Consider the following 20,779-nt stretch of genomic DNA (forward strand, 5'->3'; position numbering starts at 1 on the left):
TTTTTTTTTTTTTTTTTTTTTTTTTTTTTTGCATTTCTAACCTCCAAAATATTTCAGAATTGCAACTTGGAAAGGTTTGAGTGTTTCTTAGCACAGTTAACTCTTAAACCTAATGCTTCCCTGTCACAATTCACTTGTGATAGATTTATTTAGCAAAACCACTGAGTTGCATGAGACTCATGTATGAGAAAATGTCTATAGCCTGATTCAGGCAAAGACTACTATTTTCTTCACCTTTCCCAGTTTGCTGAAATAAAACCAAAACAAGACAGGAGAGCTAAAATGTATTTGAAACAGCACTTGTAATTTACAAAAAAACATGTTCGTATTATCTGTTCAAGTAGAAATTTATGGCTTAAACCTGGGAGATGCTTACATCTCCCCTGCAGAGCAGGGCAGAGATTCCCTCCCCTCTGTGTGCTGGCAACCACTGAGAGAAATGAAAAATCTGAATAAATCCCAGGGTGCAGCACAGGTATACAGACCTTCCGAAACGAAAAGCAAATGGGACATTTGGTGGGACTGATTCACACGCAGCTCAACGCTTCTGAAGAAAGTTGGTGTACTCCTGGTCAAAGTCCCAGTAACTAGATGGCCAAGGCACCAAAAAGTCCTTCAGCATCCATGGGAAGATACACCCTCATCCACAGCCAGGTGGAAGAAGTTGTCCTGTTCGGGTCTATGACAGGGCAAGAATGGGGAAAAGGAAAAGCTAAACTGCCCCCGCCTGGGTTATAGAAAGGCACAGACCCTAGTGACCCAGCCAGCAGCACCTGACCATTGTGGTGGGGCTAGTGTGCTCTTGAGGATGGAAGAGACCTGCGAGGAGGGAGGGAGTGCGTGGAGAAGAGGCTGGTCTGACACGGGAGCTGAGGATGAGGAGGACTGGAGGATGCTCAGATCTTTGCAGTATATGCAAAACACAGCTGTAGAAACAGAGTTTATGGACAACGGGAGGGATTACAGGATGATTGCCCTGTGGGATGTCAGTGGTCTCAGAGGAAAGTGGTGGCTCCCATGTGGTCGCTGCATCTCATCATGGTGCACAGCCTCTTCATGGCTGCAACTCCATCTGTGCTCCGCTACACCCCAGGGATCCCCACCAGGCACAGGATTGCGAGAAAAAATATAGAAGAGGTTCAATGCTCATCTCTGGCAGGTTCATGAAGGCAAATGGCTCCTCCTCACCAGGCAGATCTGAGCCCCCCAGCTGGCCCCCTTGGCAGGCTGGTCTTTGCATTGCAGGAAGGGGCAGCAGGGGACAGTCTGCTCTCCAGTCCTCATCAAGATGGCAGGTCCATGTCCCCTCCCTGCCCGTGTCAGGCCGTGACGGCAGGCATGTCGCTGAGCTCTGGAGAAGGGGACACACAGTGAGCTACCGAAACATCTGCAGTTGTTTTGACAGCCATCGCGGGCAAACAACCTGGCTGAAAATGGCGTGCAACCCAGGTTGGGTCGTTTTGTCTGGATGATAACTCCATGGGTGCAGAAACATGGTGCATGGGAAGATCTCCATCCCACCCCACCCTGCCTTGCAGACCCAAGAGTGCTCAGCACCTCTGGGCTCTCTTTTCACCGCATTCAGGGTAATGCATATTGGAGGCGATGTCTGGAGGTCTGCCCCAACTTCTGCTTGAAGCGGGGCCGGTTACATCAGGCTGCTCAGGACTTTGAGCATCTCTGAGGTTGGATATTCCCGACCTGTGTGGGCTCCTGTTCCAGTATCTGACCACCCTCACGGACAAGATTTATTTATTTCTCTTTATATCTAGTCAAAATATCTGAGGCTGAATTTGTGCTTTTGTCACTCTACATCCAAGAATCATCTGGCTCCATCTTCTCTACACCCTCCCATTAGATGGTTGCAGACAGTGGTAAGATGCCCCTTGATCTTCTCTCCCACTGTGCAAACCCAGATCTCAAATGTCCCATCTTTCAGCTTAGTGGTCCCACTGCGGCCCCTCTCCCATTTGTCACAATCTACTTGGTACTGGAGAGCCTGAATTGGACCCAGTGCCTAGATGTGGCCTCACCAGTGCTGAACAGAGGGGAAAAATCACTGCCACCTGCACCCGAGACTGAGACAACCCAGGATACAGCCATCCTTCTCCACAGCATAGGCACCCATCTCCCACCCACCCATCAGGACCCCGATGCCCCCACGGAGACGGCGCTGAGTAGGATGCAGGTCCTGGCTCTCCTTGCCCTTCTCACCTGTCCTAAACTTGTTGTAGGTCCCGCTTTCCAGCATCGGGCCACCGTCATGGGCACAGCAGGAGAAACTCTGCTCTCGCCACCTGCGTGGAACGAAACACCCGGGGGTCAGGCCACCACTTGCTGTGGTTCCCCCCGCAGCACCCTGGTGCCCTGGACACCTTTTCTGTACTTGGTCAAGGCAGGAGCTGCCCTGGTATTTTGTGATTTGCTCAGGTCTTTACCGAGAAGGATAATGAAGGGTAAGTGCACGAGTGATGTCTAAGCATCCACACTTCACGTGTGCAACAGCATTTTGAAGGCAACTTTGTGACTAAGCCTTATTTTCTAAGAAATATTGAAGCACTCAAAAGCCCCAGAAATGTTTGCAGCCACTGATTCCTAAGCAGCCAGGGGGATTTAAAAATTGTGATTTTGGTGCATTCATAAACCAGGTAAACAAAACCACGCAGGGCTCTCGGGCAGTGCTGGTGGCCCTTTGCTCCCAGCAGCGCTGGGAACGCCCTTGCTCCAATGCCAGCCCAGAAGAGGTTGCTACTTGGCTGGATCAGAAGCATCTGCAGGACCCTGGGAAATGCAGACACAACGTGACCAGAAGGAGGAGACAGACACGGGAAGGTCTGATGGTGGTGGTGATGCGTTGCAGGGGTGATTGCGAATCACCCTGCGACCTGCAGCCACTAAAGCAGGACCTGAGGAGAGCAGGGCAGGGTGAGAGGGGAAGGAAGGGAAGGAGCCGCTTTGCCTTGGGAAGGGAAAAGCCTGGATGCCCAGCAAACATGCCATACTGCTGCTAGTTCAACACCTGGCCATACTGCTAATTCATTTCTTCACCATCCCAGAGAAAAATTAGAGCTTCCACTCTTTCCTATTCCAGAGCAAGTCACGGTTACAAGCAATCCAGACTCCTTGCCCAGGAGCTTCCCAAATTTTCCCCTTGTTGCCAGCTGTAGCACAGTTGTTCTGCCAGCACCCCTGCAGAAAACACCCCTGGGGTGGCTGGTCTGTTCCTTTCACCCATCCACACCCAGCACCTCCTGCGACAAGAGCACAGGCAAGTTCCTCACCCAGCCGTGGCAGAGCAGAGCACCCCACAGCCCAACCTGACTTGCTGGAGTGATCCTGTTCCATGAACCCCAGGTTTCTCAATTATGGGAAACAAAATGTGGTATTTGCGACACACTCAGAAATTTTCATCCCAGAGGATGGATTGCTTCAGGGGCTTTGGCATACGCAGAGAGACATGGGATGCTCACATATTAACACTGAGAGCTTTCCTCCTAAGTCGGTCCAATGCAACAGTGACTAAATAGTAATAATAGCAAAATCAGTTCCTTTGCCCATCAACTTTGATAACTGGTTTGTGTTACTGTAAATCCGCCATGTCTCCACTGAATCCTGAGCATAGACAATGTCTGAGCTGCCAAAAGGGAAACGGAAAATGTGAGCAAGCAGGAGAAGCAGAGAGGTTTTTGGAGACTGTCAGGGCTTTCTTGTAGCTCCTGAGGGGAAAGGTGACGTTCTCAAGCGTCATTTTAACCCTTCAGATCACCTGAAAGCATCACTTCCTTCCGTCCACCTGGTGCAAAAGATCAGGTTAGGATGGCCATTAGCAACTTGGTAGTTACCAGTGCAGAGCAAAGATGAGCGAGATGAGGAGCACAGAGGTGAGATCTGTCAGGATCCACATGATGTTGTACTGCTGCGGAGTCTGAAAGAGAATGACAGAGGATGTGTCCACCACCAAGGACCCTGAAATATGCAAAAAAGTTGCTGCTCGAATATGGCCATTCAGCTGCCTGGTTTGTATGTGGAGTAACATCCCTCAGGTGTTTAAAGCATTTGGTGGCTACTCAGCAGTGGGTGTTGGTGCCAAATCACCATCCTTCATAAAAACAGGTCTGTTGTGTGGCCAAGAAGATTGTACCACATGACAGTGAATATGACAGGGACCTCTTGTTTGTACAAACAGGCCCTGTAGTTCTCTCTGCTTTCCTCCAACATTAACCTCAACTAGTGGCATCTCATTTTCTCTGGTAAAATTGTCCTTTGGTGAGCGCCACAGAGAGTCTGGGGTGGTTCCTACTTTAAGTCTTGGAGCATCTGAAGATTCATCCTTAGAGTAGACCTCCATCCACCCTCAGAATGAACAGAAACACTGCAATTGTCTGTATGGGAGCTTCGTAATATCAACTTTAAGAGTGTGAAGATGGTTATTCAAAGGAGTAAACTTTAGGCTGCAAGGACTCTGGTAGAACCAGTGCCCCAGCTGCTCCTTAGCCCTACAGGTTGTCCAAGGCAGAATAGAGGACAAAGTATGTGAAAAAAAAACTCCTCCCAGCAAGGAAGGGTTATTTCTATGGTTGTTTCCCTCAGTCTTGTGGAACAAGACCAAGATTGAGAAGGGCAGTGGGAAGCCCTGGAAAATGAGGAACTTCTGACATCCATTAGGTGCTTCAAAAGCTTAGAAATGGAAAACCTCACACATCATCAGCTTGTGTCCTCAAAGACCCTTTGTTTCTCCCCACACAAGTCTCAATATGACTTTTTTTCCTCACATCAAGGCCTAAATTGCAAATCCTAACAAGCAGAGTCCTTCTACCTGAGCCAAGAGAAAAGAGGAGAAATGTATAGTGATACCTGGAGTGGCTTAGAGGTTCCAGGTAAGCCAGGTTCAACTCAGGTCCCTTTTCATGCAAAGGGTCCTGTATCCATACATGAACAGGCCCATGGTCTCCAAAGGTAACCACGAACCCCTGGGAGGGGGAGGATTTTTGCTTACCATGAGGAATAGTGGCTGGCTGAGATTCCTCAGTGTGTGGACGGCATTGGTTGTCACAGAATGTGCCCCGGAGCACCACGCCAGGGAGAAAAGCCATGGCTCGTTGACCACATAGAGATTGGTGGTGATGTTTGCCTCAGCATATTTCCTTTAAAAGACCAAAAGGTAATAGTTAACCAATCCTTAAGTTAAGCCTTAGTTAAGCAAGGATGTTAGTGCTTCCTTTGGGCTGAATCAAGGAGAGACAGCAGTTTTTGGCAGGAAAGGCTTGCTTTAGGACCTAGATCAGGAATAGAAGGGAAAGCCAACCAGCCAATAATAAATCATTCACAACCGGTTAATACAGAAGAGCTGATCCGATGGAAGAAAATGCAGTTAGAATGTCCAAGAAGTCAAAACTTTGCTTACCCTTCTGCCATACGAATCAACGTAATGATGTGCCTGTAATCTCCTAATAGTGTGTTCAAAACCACCATGAAGATGGCTACTCATGTTTCTTACGTTTGCTGCATCAATTCATCATTTTTCAGGTTCTTATAAGCAATTGAAACTTAATATGAAGTAAGATCATACTCTGAATAATGGTAAAGGAATTTATCATCAATATCAGCATTTGTAAATCTACCTAGGTTCTATCCAGGGTTCACCCAAATGGATCTACCAGATCCACCTAGGATTTTACACCCTGTGAAAATTATCACTGAGGAAACACGAACATTACTCTCATCCAAAGGATTAAAGTTTTTCTTTTTTTCTTTTTTTTAATTAGATTTCAATGGTTTTGTCCACTGGAAAGAGCAAAAGAATCCTATTGACAAGAGTCTGACAGGTAAGACTGCTTTTTCTTTTTTCTTTTTTCTTTTTTTTTTTTTCTTTCATATGAGAGAACCATTTTGGAAACTGCTGCAAAGAATGTGGAGCCTTCCATTGGAGAGATGACATCTTCAGTGTGTCACAAGCAGCAGAGTACTGGTAGTAACAGAGACAAGAAATGAAGTCTCCAAAACACCAGCTACAAGAGCGTGATGGTCTCTCACCACAGCATTATGCACTCATACTGATGCTTGTGGAAGAGCCACGGGAGATTAAATAATTGTTCGTGCATGAGGCAGAGGATGTCATGAATAGAAAGACACACAGCCGTGTTATTCTACCCAGAAGATCCTCAGATCCTGACCAAGTAAATATGGACTTGAGCACAGGGAAGGGTGTGATTACATATGCCACCTCTTGGCCACACACAGGGTCGGGGTGAACTACAGTCCTTCACTCCAAAATTGCAGCCAGGACGGATGGCCACTTGATCTAAAGGAGCTCTTCCCAAAATGCTAATAGATACTGGAGCTGGTCACTGGAGGGAGACATTGCCACACGCATGATGCGAACATAGTCCAGATGCAGTCCACCGGCTGTACTTGGGGTTGAAACTGCAACCTACCTAATATCTTCACTGGACATCTCGGTGTAGGCCAGATTGAGTTTGACAATATTGTCCATCAGCAGGTCTTCAACTGGGGCCTTACTGCCCACTGTCTGCTGAAACCCAGGAGCAACGGATTGAACAAAGGACCTCATGTCATTCTCCAGCCACAGGACCTGGCAGGCAACAAGAGGACCCAGTGAACTCACAGCAGACATACTAATATGCCCTGCCCTTCACAAAAACCCAGCAAAGATAACATCTTGAGGGGCTTAACCCAGCCTGTCAAATGACGTGTTCCTTTCAATGATCAAAGAACATTTGGATGCAGGGTTAAAACTTGCAAGCCGCTTTCATCGGGAAATAACTATTCACTGTTCCTTGCTTATCAGCTTGAAATCAGGGAGTACGTTTCACACAGCCCAACAAAAGATGCGGTGTTGGAAATGAATGAAAAGACAGCTTTGGTTTATGGGAACGGCAACAGAAAATATTCTGTTCTCCCATTCTCCTAGCATGGGAGAAGACATCTTGTGCAGACACTGATCAGAATATCTCCCCGGACGCCGATGGGTACATAACCAGATCCACAGGAGTTTAGCACTCATCCATTGCCTGGGGAAAGAGGAAGGCAACGAAGGCTCCCAGCTCCATGTATTTTAATTTAAGATAGGATTTTTGTTATGCAATACATAAAATAACTGGAAGCAGGCTGCCAGTTATTACCGTGATGAAAGGATGCCGTTAGGGGACTAAGGCATCAGCGGGTGTATACACTGGGTTATCTCCCTGTGCTGCTGTAGGGTTACACCATTTTGTACCTGCTGAAAAGAACCAATTGTAGGAATATACTCCAAATGATGCCTCTTAAAACAAGTGAAATGCAAGGGGCCATACTTTATGCAGGTGAAATCATGCAGGGTATGACCCCAAAGTCCCAATTGGGAGAGCAAGAAGCAGGGATATGGAGGAGTTGAGGCCACCCTACCAGATTGGGTCTAATTCCCGACTCGTTGAGGATGACTTCCAGGGTTCTGTTGATCCACGAGTTCCTGTAAGGATGTTTCTCTGGAGGGCGGTAGAGATCAAATATCACAAGTTTGTTCTGACTGTCTGCAAGGCGCAAGAAATTACTTAGCTTGTAAATTGACTGATTCATTGCCTGGTTTTGATCTGCCCTTGACAGTGAGCCCATGCATGAAAATGGTTTGTCCTAGAAATAAGCAAATATTAAAAAAAAAAAAAAAAAAAAAAAAAAAAAGCAAGTCAATCAGGCAGTTGCCTCAGGGAGTCAGCTGCATGCAAAATACTCATACCTCTAAGAGGGAAAAAGTTTGACATCAGCCCTCAGCAGTTGAGGATGTTTTATTTTTCTTAACTCTTCTACCTGGGAAACAGGGGAAATTAACCCACTGCTTCTGGGACCTAAACTGCATAGTGCACAGCTAGCTCTGCTGTGTTTCTCTGTCCCACCGTGTTAGCTGTGATTATTATACACAGCATCTTGCACGAGTAGCTCTTGTCTTCTTCCCCCAGCCCATGTGTTCTTGTTGCTGCAATAATAAGGAGCCACGGGAACACTCACCAGCTAACTGGTTATAGGTCTCCTAAGCCTAAAGGCCAACTGGATAAAGCAAGGAGACCCCAACTGAAGGATTTCTATCGACTTCGAGTTTTGTTTCAACCAGTAGTCTCTCTCCTAATACTCATGTTATTAAGTAGTAGCCTGCTGGTGTCTCTTCTACATCCAGTTGATGATAGTCCTTTATGGCACTTACCTTAAGGAACCACATTCCAGCATTCAGCTCCTGGAGGGTATCCCAGGAGAATAATGCAGCATTTTGAGTAGTATCATTGGGGTAGACCTCCTTGATGTTAGTTGTCCTCCTCAAGGTGCTGTCATGCATGAGGAAAGGAACCCCGTCATAGCTGTTGGAGAGCAAGAGATCAGGTCACCTGGGGCGTGGGTTCGTTCATGGCATGAGCAGAGTCATGCCAGGTCGGAAGAATATGTGGGCCACCGTGAATGTAGCAGCACAGACTCCCTCCGTGCAGAGGGTGGGAAAGGGAGGAAGGCTGAGGATGAAGATACCAGGTTATTTCCAGCTTAAATACTGCTGGGTGACCTTGGAAAAGTCATGCCTGTCTGTGCCTCAGTTTCCTCAGGGGAGAAGTGAAGATTGGTGGCATTTATGCCTGCTAGCTCCCTAGAAAATGGATAGTAACTTATGAAACCTCTTTTTGCTGACACCAAAGTGTTTGTATGGGTTTCAGAGGACTGAAATCAAAATGGACATTGATGGTAAAGCAAAATTTTCTCTCAGAGAAAGGTCTACACCAGTAGAACATCTAAGCGTTAGTATTTTTCTCATTCAGTGGCTGCAAACTGCTCATCCTGCACAGGGTGTTAAAAATTCACAGCAATGGATTCCCCAAACAAAGGCAATTAAAGATCCAATAATTAGGACAACTCTGTCACAAGTCTGAATACAATTTTCTGTTAGTTTGTAGGCCTGATACAACCCTCACTGTGGCCTGGAAGTCAGGCTAGGGTAGGGACTTGTCTTTATACTCTGCAAAGCATTTAAAATATACCATAGAAATAATGATTGTTAAATCAATAGCTACAGCTTATTGACTTGACTGAGAACAACCATGCCCTACAGCGCCTATCATCACACACCAGCTGAGGGACCCTTGTCCCAGCCATCAGTAAAACCTAACTGCCTGGGGCTGCATGTCTCCAAAGGCAGCTCTTAGAAGCAGCAGAGTATACTCTGTGAGATCAGGTGGTTTTGCCTTACCTAATGGTGACATCTGTTTCAAGACCATCCCCACCATATTCAATTGTCTTCTGAAATGACATCTCAGTATTTTCTGGTGCCAGCTGAAAAAAAAAAAAAAAAAAAAAAAAAAAAAAAACCACACGAGCAGATTATTTTCAGGCACACTCTGGAGGACTGCAGAAGTACTTTCTGTCTCTTTGTAATACCTATGGTTTTTATTAAGGGAACATCATTATCTTGTTAAAGTGTACTGTTTGTTTTCTTCCACTTTAGCCCCCAAACCCTTCTTGTCCCTCGGGAAGCGCGTTATCCTTGTTAGTAAACCCATGCAGTGATGTTTTTTACGTGCAGTCCCAAATGGAAATATCTCCCCTTCCACCCTCCACAGATCTCATGAGGAAAAAAAAAAAACAAAAACAAACAAACCAGAAGACGATGATGAAGGTAGCAAGATACAGGATGAAGAAACGATGTAAAATAACTTCTTCAGACCTACCATTGGTGCTCCACGGTGTCCAATGAGGGCTGGCTTTGGTCCAAGTGTCCCCATCTCTCTGATGCAAGGAGAGTACATTCCCAGAGGTATCAAGAAAAGAAAGAGAAGGATAGCCAGGTATGGACCAACAATTATCACCTGAACAACTGAAAGAATTTGAAGGAGGAAGGCTAGAGTTAATTCATATAGTAGTGTACAGGTTTGCCTTGCAGCTTGACTTTCAGTACAGCCCTCCAGCTAAGTAGCTGTTGGGTTTTGTCCCATCCCTTTTTCCATCCCTCCTTCCCCTAATTTTCACTTTCTCTCCAAACAGCGCGACCCAGAAAAACAACGTCAAAGCACGGACGTGGGATGTCTAAGTCAAGTCTGCGGCCTCTGTGCTTTAATTACATCTCACTATGCCTCACAACAAGACATGCCCTTCATTTCTTTTTCTTTAGAGGTAGTGCAGTGAAATATCCCCCATCTGTAGAAAAACAATCCTCAACAGAAGGATGCTAATTTTTTTCATACTCAGATAACAAGCAACATTTTGAAGTTTCGTTCACAGTGAAGAGGAGGAGGAACCTTTCTCCTTCAGCCTTAAGATGAATACTTCCCTGGTTCGTTCAGATTGCTGTCAGTGACCTTCTGAATGTGACCTACGGAATCCTACACTCTGACTGCACGGGTATTGACTCTCAGAAACTCTCCAACTCATTACCTACAGTCTTCTCTGGAGTCTGTTGACACATTGCCCAAGAGCCCCAGCGAGCCTTCACCTCAGGGAACAAAACAGTTCCTCTGAGAAATGAGTAACTATGCACCAACATCTCTTTCTTGAGTGGGTACCGCCACCCCTCTGCACGTTGTGACAGTGGCTCTGGAGGAACCTGGGCTTACACCAAGCTGATGTATTGAGCCGAGAGTCCATTAGGCATGGTGGACTGCAATGTCTCGGGTCCCAGCATATTCCCCCTCCAACCTCCTCAGCTGTAGTTCGATAAGAAAAATCCTGAGCAGGAAAAGATGCTTTCACCAGCCTGTTCAGTCTGTGATTTTTATTACAAATCAGTATCTGTAGGTGGGTGTCATGTAGATAATTTTGGCTATATGAAGAGGCTAGGTCAGACAAAAGCAGTCAGTCCCAGAGCCAGGCTCTTCTGCAGTTGCTCCTGGCATCTGGCCTTGTCCTTAGACTACTTGGTCACACTTCTCGGAGGAGGACAGGAACTTCCCACGAGGTAACACTAGGAACTGATCAAAAAGCTCTCTCCTCTCTCTCAGCTGTCTTCTCCTGAGATGCACTAGTCTGGAGTGGATCAGCTAGACTGGAGACCCATTCTGGGACAGCAAACTGAGTATAGCAAGCAAAGGTCAGCCAAGAGAGCTGCCACTGGCTGCTTTCTCCTGCAGAGGGCTGAACAAATCTCCATGCGTGACTCAGAACACGGGCACTTCTGCTGATCTCCTCGGTCTCAAGGCAGGTCACTGCCTTGGTATAGGCCAAAACTGTGCGAGGGAACATGCAAACCAGTGACGCGCCTGGACAGCCACAGGACAATGCACAGTCCGCTCCCCAGCCCCGCTAATTTTCCTGGGATACACAGAAGTTAAAAGCCTCCTCCAGGAGGAAAGGGCTCCTGCACATCTGTTTTCCCACACTGATATAAGTCTTTTGTCGTATAGGGAGCAGGAAGCAGAGCTACTGTACCTTTCTTATGTGCTCTGATGGTGTGAAGAGCCACGGGCCAGGACAGGAGGACCATGATGGTTATTGCCCCTATGTGGAGGTAGGGAGCTGTGATCTGGCAAGGAGAGGGAAAGATTTTGGTCAAAGAATGAAGTGCGGAGGCAGATGGAAACAAACCCCAACACAGCTACAGCTTTCCACCTGGGTGGGCTCCTGCTGCAGATACCAGCACTTCAACCTCTCTCCCACACCTGTGTTGGATCCGACAAACACCTCCGGAGTTGGAGGAGAGATGTACGCCCCCAGCCAGGCCAGCACCCCAGGCTGAGGAGTGCTCCCCACTGCACTACACAGCTCTCCTTTCTGCTAAGGCAGCTGAGGGCGACATGGCTGTCCTCGTCCACGAGGACACGACTGCCATCCCGGCTATGCCATAATCTGTAATTATCTTCCAGGGAGCAGCCAGTTTAATCCAATCTAACCCAAGCCAATCCCACCCGGGTAATATTCATCTCAATACCACACTGCAGCTAAATCATTAAACTGATGTCAACAAACCTGAGTGATAAAATGTGGTATTTACACCTGCATGGAACTAACTGCTGTGGTATAAGAGAAGCAGTTAATCTGGTACATGCCTGATCACAGAATTTATTAGGCTCATATACACCCTGCAGTACCTAGTTTCACATATTATCAATGTATGCCAGAAAAATAATTAATTTTCATTTATTACAAAGCATTCAATTCGCTTGCATTAGGGCTAACTGCATTTTTTTCTCTCTTTTTTTTTTTTTTTTTAACTTGCAGTTCAACGTGTAGATATTTTTCTTGATTTACTAACACAAAACAATATATTCATTTAATATTTATGATATATTAGATGATACCTATTACTGGACAGATATAATAAATGGACTTGATTTCTTTCATCCTAAAGATTAAACGAGAAGATCAGAAACCAAGAATCACTTCTGTGCTCATCATGAATGCATGAGCAGAGCTGGAAACCAAGCAGAAATAGTTTGTCAGTTGTAGATACTGAACGGGTGTTGGTATGACACACTTTTCATAAAACTAGGCAAATTTGTCAGAGAAACCAGTCCACTGTTTTCTCATGCTTGTCAGAACCCCCTGGTTTCTGTTCCAGCTAGAACTGAGAGTTATTAAGGTATGTGCTAGGAGAAAAACTATCCAGATGAAAGCTTTTCCTATTGCTTAGCTCATGCCTGTTTCTCTAAGATGGAAGGGTTGAAGGAAGCAGCGGGTATTGTACGTGATACTGCCTGCCCTGGACACTTGATACCAACACCTTTCTATCAGAAGCAGGATTCAGTTGCGTAAGCAGAGGTGCCATCTGAGATGTCCGGGATATTTGAGATAGCTTTGCAGGGCTAATGGACATGACACAGGACATACAAGAGATTCATGTCCTTTGGGAACAGGAGCAGGAGGCCATGTGAAGCATCTCAAAGGACACGAACACCCAAAAGAAACAGCACCAGTGGGGAACCTAAAGGCTCTTGTGTCTCCTTCTCCTCATCCACCTCCCCTGGAGTCTCTAAGAGGGAGAAGTTGATGGTTTCTCATCACCTTTGCCAGTGCATCGCCCAACGGTTAACAAACTCTGCAGAGCAGGAATGTGCAATTAACCACACCCTACAAACACCACATCCATGATTCCTCTTCCAGTCCACATCCACTGCTCTGCCAACATCCACAAGCAGTAAGACACATGGAGGAGAGGTGACAGGCCCAAATAACATCTGCAAGGCAGTTGTGTAGTCAAAGGCTACATACTTTTTCCTCCACAATACATGTGGGGACCTGGATGCTCAAGCTCTAAACAGCACCAGGCAGCTCTTGCCTCCATCTTCAGATGTGGTGAGAGTTGAGGGGACCAGCAGACCATGCACCCTGACCTCTTGCAAGCAGCATGTTCTCCCACCTGACACCAGCATTCCCTACCTGCTCCCCCAAAAATTCAGTGCAGTCCTGCCTCAGGAGATGAAGCTTTTGTGAGTCACAGAAGACCGAAATTGTTCTAATGCTAAAGCTGCTGAGGTGATTAGGGAGACAGTTCTTGCTTCAGCAACACTACCAGCCAAAGGGATCTGATTTACCTGCCCCGGGCACATGGAAATTAACAGTACACCTACAATATTTTTGAAAAAAAAAAAAAAAAAAAAAAGTGACTTCCCAAACTGAGACATATTACATCAGATAGCTTGAAACTCAACCATGGGTCTTGTCTTCCTTTCTCCTAACAGGGACTGTTAAGTCATAATAAAAGTTTACCCCAAACTATGTACCCTGCCAGGAAAACCCATGTGAAAAACACCCACCATACAGAATATTTTCTACTAATTACCGCAAAATACTTCTAGAAACAAGCTGCTCTTTCAAACAGACCTCCCAGCCTCTCTTACCTGAAACGACAGGCGGACAGTTTTCCACTGATCTCCCCAGAGTACCGATAATATGAAGAGGGCTGTGATAGAGAAGCCCAGGACAAGAAAAGTCCCAATCTGGAGAGACAAAGAAGACATAAATCAGCTTCAGCTTTTCTGCACAGGGTGTGCCATCCATTTGACTCACAGGCTTATTTAAGCAGCTCAGACTTGGTAAGTTTACGATGCGCGAGCTGGACTGCGCCAGTTCAGAGAGATCCAACGAGACTAAAACCAGACCAACAGTGCTATGGACTGGATTTTCTGTATGGCAAGACTGATCTTAAGTGTTGGGTACCCAACTAAGTCAGCCCTCAGGGCTCGCTCTATAATAATTGGAGAAAGAGGGGAATTTCCAGAGGTGAACCATTCCTGCTTGCTTTATGATGGAAGATGCCTCTCTCTCTCTTTTGATGTAGATGGAGCCTAGATGATCAGTTTACATTAAATTCCTGACCTGCGGATGGCTAAATTCAGAAGGGGTGAATTCCACCCAGAAGAGACAGCAACACAGCTTCCTTGTGCTATGAGCTGCTCCGCAACAGGCTTCAGCAACAGCACACACTCCCGTAATTAAGAGATGAGAGGTCACTTTTTAACTACAAATGTGAGGAGGTAGCTCAATCTATTGTTCAGCTTCTTGCTCAGTTTGGTACCAGCACAGTGGTGTTGGCAGGCTCTTCTTGGTACATCATCTATCTGCTGGGAACTAAGTGCAAGTAGAAATTGGACCAAGGCCCTAACCATTCTTCAGGGGGATGCTATAGATCAACACCTGAATAATTCATCCTTAATCTCTTCCACCCAAGGATGCAGTCTCGATTTTTTTTTTTTTTTTTTTTTTTTTTTTTTTTTTTTTTTTTTTTTTTTTTTTACAAATTGTTCTACATCTTTCTGGTTCTTCTAGAAGCCAGTTTTCTATAGTAACAATGAGTCTGTTTCCATTACTTAAATGAAGAAACACAGGATCAAATAACTGCATGTTCAGCGAGACCCTTCCACTTTAAGATTTGCAATCGCATTGCAATCTCCCCTAAACTGCATGGCTAGAGGCTGATTTTTAAATGCCTTGGCCTCAAGAATTCTTGAGGAAGGTGATTCTAATGCATCGTTCTGCAGTGACAACTCTCTGAGGATTTGTTTCTGCACCTTCAAAACTCCAGGTGGCATTTCCCAAGCCACCCAAAAGGCATAAGGCACCGGGATGCCTTCAAAAAGCCAGATTTCTCTTCTGCAGGGACAGCGACCACTTTTTTCACTGCTGCCGGAGTCTGCTGCAGAACATTATGCTGTGCTTCTCATGAAGACTTTGCTTTTGTCCTCATGTTAACACTTGTAGACATGTCAAATATAGGCGTCTTCACCTGAATGAATCATTGCAGACTCCTTCTAGAGTCAGAGGGGAAAAAAAGGTACTTTAGTTGTGATTCATCTCATCTTAATTTAGATGTCTCTGACCAGCTGGATGAATTGCATCCTCGGAGGATTCATTTCCCTCCACTGACTACAAAGGGAGTTCAGGTGGAGATACCATTTTTGTGGGTATCTAAAGTCCCCTAAGATTAACCTCTTTCCTCCCTTCTTTCCCATAACAGAAGATGTTTTTTCATGCAGAGAAACACCACAAACTCAGTTGATTTAAAGCATGGATTAGAGTTACCAGAAAGCCTTGACTCTCCCCACCTTGTGACTCCAGTGTAGGTACAGCTGCTGACCTTCTGCAAGCAAACACATCGCTAGGACCTGGGAAATCAAGAATAGATTGTTTGCATCCTGGTAGAAGATGATGAAGTGTGTTCAGTGAGGTGGTTCTGGCATCATTTTTGCATTGGGAAGTCACTTTACACTACGACTTCCTGCACAATATCAAGGCTGTTAGCAGAACAGTTGTATGGAGAGAAGTGTTTATTGCTACAGTAAAAATACTTCTGAAATGGCCAAGGAGATATCAAGGGTGCCCTGCAGGATCATGGGTAAAATTGGGCACTTTGGGGCACCACTTTCAATGACTTTTCTTTGTAAGTACAAACTCTAAAGAGGAATGATGGCCAGGGTTAACTGCTATGGTATGACTCAATACAGCGCTAACCTTGCCTATTTTCTGTGCACTGCTTGTGATTAGAGTCAAATCAACCACGGGAGAGAGGTCAGGGAATAAAAAAAATGCCTCCAAAGCACCACCAAAAATACAGAGCAGACAGCAAAGGAGACAACGCTTCCACAGTAATTGCAGGAAACACAAGAGACAGGCACATCTCAGAACAGGGAAAACTGCCTTGGAGATTAAAAGACTGGTTTTTGGTGACTGGCACATTTCTTCCCTCCAATGGCAAGTTGGAGCTCTTGGGGGTGGTTCCTGTGAGGCATGGCACACCCCAGCCAGGGCAGCACACAACCGCCCTCAACACCAGGAAGCAAAGGATGAGGAAAGCCAGTTCACAGCTCTGATGGAGAGTTTCTTCAAGTTGTCCCAGACCTAAGCAACCAATGAACCCGGAGATGAATTCCACCAAGAGAAGTACGTTTCTGCCATGAAAATGCACAGGTCTGTGCTCAGGAATCTTGGTGCCTGGGACAAGCTTCCTGACCACTGTAAGGGACAGTTTGGGGACCAGTATCACAAAATATCAGGATTTAGAGAAAAATATCTATTAGTAGCCATCAGTGCTCTGATGAGAAGGATTATTTATGATGCCGGCACCTCCAGACTGTAGGACAGTGGGATTGTATAAAAACAGGACCTATAGATTTATGGGAAGAGGCTCTTCTATCCCAAAACACAACTACGAAAAATGTAAGCCGTTTCCCATCCAGCTAAAATACACTCTCTTTCCAGGATCATGCTGATTTGAAGCAAGATATAAGCACAGCAGAGAATACAGATCAACTTTCAAGTGCTTCTTGACATGTTAGCCTCCTTTAATCGAATCCTACACCCAGCACATGATGAGTAACCATGGGAGCAGTTCACAGAGAACTGAATTACTGCTAAAGATCTTAAGCCAGCCCCATTTAAATAAGCTATTTCAGAAAAAAAAAAAAAAAAAAAAAAAAAAAAAAAAAAAAAAAAAAAAAAGAGACACTTTTGCCTCTTTCCCGCAAGCAATATTATACAAAGACCTATCCTTGCCTAAGGTACAGACAAGTACTTATTTCACAGGTCATGCTCTCCCCTGCTGCTGTAGTACAACTTTTGTATGAATGATGCATCACATCTGGGAATGTCATCGGCGGGTGAGCTCATTTTTATGGATGTAAACAATATCTCCTTATCAGCTTACAAGAAGAATAACCTCCAGGTTTCATCCTTGGAGGGTGAAGAAGGAACTCGTGCAGTTGCACCGCTGATCACTGTAGAACACATCTTGCTGGACCAGTGATGGGATGTCATGTGCACCCCTGAAGTTAAACACCCCAAGGCACAGACACCCAGCCTCATCCTGCTCCTCAAAACCCGCCTCAGGACCCATCCAACAAGCTTTTCCACAGAGAGCAGCTGCCTTTAGCAATGTCCCACATGCTTGCACCTAGAACAGGACTTCCTCAGGCAAAGGGACAACCATCACCAGCAGATCTGTTCCTCCAGACTGCTTCCATGCGTATTCGGGGATTGTCTGATACAGGTGCACAGACATGTGGGCTTAGGTGACCGGTATGTTTCTGACTAGAACTGCTGAGCCTAAAGCCAAGGCCCCTCTTGCCAGTGCCATCATCTCTCTGAATCTTACAGCCTCCAACACTTGAATTCTTCTCTTCTTTAGTATGAGGTGTGGAAGTGCTTCCCCTCCACCATCTACCCGCAAAGTGGCAGTTAAGGGATGCTTCCCATGGCAAGACAGATGGATTCACTGCAAGGAGGATTGCGCCTCTGTCTCCTTCTTTCTGAGTAGATGCACTGACCACAAGATTATGCTGCAAAAGGATGAACGATAGATGCTTAACCCCACTCTACTTCGACATGGGAATGAATTTGTACTTATTTCAGTACTGCTGGTGAGGCTTGGGCAGGCTCTGAACCTACTGCCACAAGGACGTGGAGGTAGGCACTCAGCTCACCTGAAACATCTGCTCACTTAGCTGTTCACAAGAGCAGAATCCAGGTGCTTACATTCACTTTCTGGCAAAAGTGCAGCAACTCAGAACTTGTCTGGTACCCTAGACACTTAGGGATGGAGGTTTGAGATCACTTTTTGAACTTCAGTGCCAATGTACTATTTTGAGTTTGCTCTTAGCTTACGAATTGACACAACACATCTGAACCTCTTCGTACAGTCATGAGGCACCTCCCCAAAACCCTTAGAACAAACATGGTTGAACTGCGGCGAGAAAAATACCATGTTTGAAACACTGAACAAGAAAAGGTTTTTTTCTTCTCCACTGAGCATGAATGGTCCTGCAATTAGACCCCTCAGCTTAACCTTTTAGCTCTAATGGGGATGAGAAAATTGTCTTGGGGAGTGATAACAATTGAATTAATTGAAATTGATTGTCTGAAAAAATTACAATGATGCATGTGGACGGAGAGCGTCTTTGTACAGACAGCAAGTGCTTTTTTTCTGCAGCATTTTGTTCAGCTGCTGGTGGCTGGTGGGCAGGAGAGTGTTTGCTTCAGTGGTTCACAATAAGGTCATGGAAGTAGGCTTGCAGGGTTGGGTGGGTGCTATCATTAAGGAAGGGGGTATGGTGCACACAAACAAAACCAGACCAGATGCTGGTTGCTATAAAATCTTTAACAAAGGCATCAGGGTGCTCAGCTTTCTGATGTGATGGGCTGCTGATGCAAAACATCACAAGGAAACATTGCCTGGGTGAAGGTCTCCAGTCCTTCCTGCAACACATGTGGGGATAGTCTCCATCCAACACTATTCAACCAGGACATAGGATGTAATTCACTGTGGGGGCAATCTATACGGCCATCAGTTATCTGAAATGTGTTAAAGCAATCCAGCTATCATACGCTACAGCACTGGCAGATTAATTTAGATGCGAAAGGGCTGAGTTGCACTTGTGAGGCTCCCAGTGTTTTGCTGGGTGGTTCATTAAAGGCTACAGTGAAGGGTCAGACGCTGTGACAGGGAAGGTCTGCAAACAGCGATGGAGGGGCAATCCCTGGTAGAGTCTTTCTCTGAAAGGAGCCCTGCTGGGGCGAGCATTGCCAAGCCACAGTTGTCGTCACAAGACCCTGCATGCAGGCATGTGACCATCATGTGACTCTACATGTTTTTGAGATAGTGGGAGCATGAATGGTGGTGGTGATTACTTTTCTCACTCCCCTTTCCTTCCAAACTTAATCCTATTTAGGTAACGGCTCTGGTGGCATGGGGCCTCATGCCTCCCAACACCCACGGCTCAACACAGATGCATGCAGCAGTCTTTCCAAATGAGACACGATGACATGGTGATGCAACCAAAGAGGGCAAGGGCAAAACACTCGTCGTGTTTCTAATATTTCCAAGGCATCCACTGTCTAAAGATCTTATGTGGGGCTAGCCTGAGCTTTGGTCTGACACAGTAAAGCCATTCCTATGTTTACTTTTTACATCTATAAATCATGGTCAGCCTACAAGGAACTTTACTTACCAATAAGAGCGTGATGTACATAAACAAGATTGCAGCTACAATAAGGAGAACGAGAGACCAGAGAAACCAGAAGCCCAGGTTCCCATAGTTATACCTAAAAAGCAATAAAACATTATAATAGTGTTTGTGTCTAGCACATGGACTGGAGGGGAACAACAGCCCCGTTCTTTGAAATTTTGAAATTTGTAGAGCAATACAACGACTAGGGAAGGAGGGATAACAGAGTCTGTAACATGCGAAAGTGGTTGAGAGCCTCCTTCCCCAAATCCATGATTGCATTAACCACCAGACTAACACCTCAATGTCCTGGGGGGGTAAAATACAGGACCAAATTGATAGCTTTGCTCCAGAGAACTCCCGGTCTGACTGTAAGACACAGCACCTTGCTGCAGACAAGGCAGCCTGGGGAAACAGTAAGATGACATAACTCAGGCCAACAGCCCACTTTGTCTGCCTGTGGTTGTGTAGGGCGCTGCAGAAAAAAAGGAGATTTGAGTCAGGTTTTGAAGCAGAAAACACCAGAAAGCTGGAGGAGCTGCAGAGGGATTGCCCAAGGAGAGAGAAGGGGAAGCTTTACCTTTTACTCATAAGCCTAATAAGGATGAATAAAATGAGTACACCTTCCCTCCCCATAATAGTTGAGATGTTTAAATTTAATTCTAGGGGCCAGATTTGCATAACTGTTACCTACATACTGCAGAAAGAAAGAATTTGCATAAATCCCCCGCTGGTTATTTCTTACTTTGGAGCCTGGGAACATGCAATGCTCTTTGCAGTGAGATAGCTGGTGCAATGCCTCTGACGCCAGTCACTATACTTCTTTAGAGGGAATAGGGTGGGGAAAAAGACTCAGACAAGGAAAGGAAAGAACTATTTAGTCCCCTTCACTCACAACTTCTGTGATAATGATTCTCCCCTTTCTCCCAAATTCGCACTTACACTTAAAAACTGCAGCCAAGAAAAGGGCAGAGCCTCAGCACCTCTGAAGTCACCGAACATTCAATTTGGATGCTGTAACCAAGAGTTTGAGGAACCAAATCTTTGGCTAAAGTGCCCTGCTGCAGGACACACGCCGGGGATGGTGCTCAGCTCTTCCCAGCCACCCTGGGGACCTGCCCGAGAAGCAGAAAAGGAGGAAAAAATGGTACTTACCAGTCAAAGTTATTGTAGTCATTTTTAGCTTCACCCCACATGTACAGAAAGACCAGAGAAAAGCAGAAAGCTCCAACAAGCAGTGGGAAAAACACGCATTCCCGCTGGAGAGGGTGAGGAAAGACAAGTGGTCAGAGCCTTGGCTACCCCAAAGCAGTCAGAGCAAATGACAGATACTTTCAGGGTGTTCCTAAAGCACGTGGCATGGCGTTGGACCTCCTGAAGTA

General features: G+C 45.8%; 1 protein-coding gene across 5 annotated transcripts in view; it reads right to left on the reverse strand.

The window, feature by feature from the left end:
- The window catches only part of GDPD4 (glycerophosphodiester phosphodiesterase domain containing 4), a 48,121-nt gene that overhangs the window by 10,517 nt on the left and 16,825 nt on the right, over positions 1-20,779 (reverse strand). The window contains exons 3-17 of one of the 5 annotated variants that reach the window (XM_026860254.1): positions 20,553-20,656; positions 19,846-19,872; positions 19,401-19,494; positions 15,504-15,563; positions 13,800-13,898; positions 11,392-11,485; positions 9,699-9,844; positions 9,221-9,303; positions 8,195-8,345; positions 7,405-7,629; positions 6,435-6,592; positions 4,997-5,144; positions 3,843-3,925; positions 2,215-2,297; positions 271-1,351 (exon numbers count right to left, since the gene is read on the reverse strand). In XM_026860254.1, coding sequence (XP_026716055.1) covers positions 1,320-1,351; positions 2,215-2,297; positions 3,843-3,925; positions 4,997-5,144; positions 6,435-6,592; positions 7,405-7,629; positions 8,195-8,345; positions 9,221-9,303; positions 9,699-9,844; positions 11,392-11,485; positions 13,800-13,898; positions 15,504-15,563; positions 19,401-19,494; positions 19,846-19,872; positions 20,553-20,656 — 1,587 coding nt within the window. In that variant the 3' untranslated portion in view covers positions 271-1,319. Of the gene's footprint in view, positions 1-270; positions 1,352-2,214; positions 2,298-3,842; positions 3,926-4,968; positions 5,145-6,434; positions 6,593-7,404; positions 7,630-8,194; positions 8,346-9,220; positions 9,304-9,698; positions 9,845-11,391; positions 11,486-13,799; positions 13,899-15,503; positions 15,564-19,400; positions 19,495-19,845; positions 19,873-20,552; positions 20,657-20,779 lie in introns of those variants that run through there. The other 4 variants (XM_026860280.1, XM_026860263.1, XM_026860289.1 and 1 more) reach the window with 4 other exon arrangements.

This window comes from Athene cunicularia, assembly GCF_003259725.1.
Source record: "Athene cunicularia isolate RWA chromosome 1 unlocalized genomic scaffold, athCun1 chr1_part1, whole genome shotgun sequence".
Taxonomy (NCBI): Eukaryota; Metazoa; Chordata; class Aves; order Strigiformes; family Strigidae; genus Athene; species Athene cunicularia.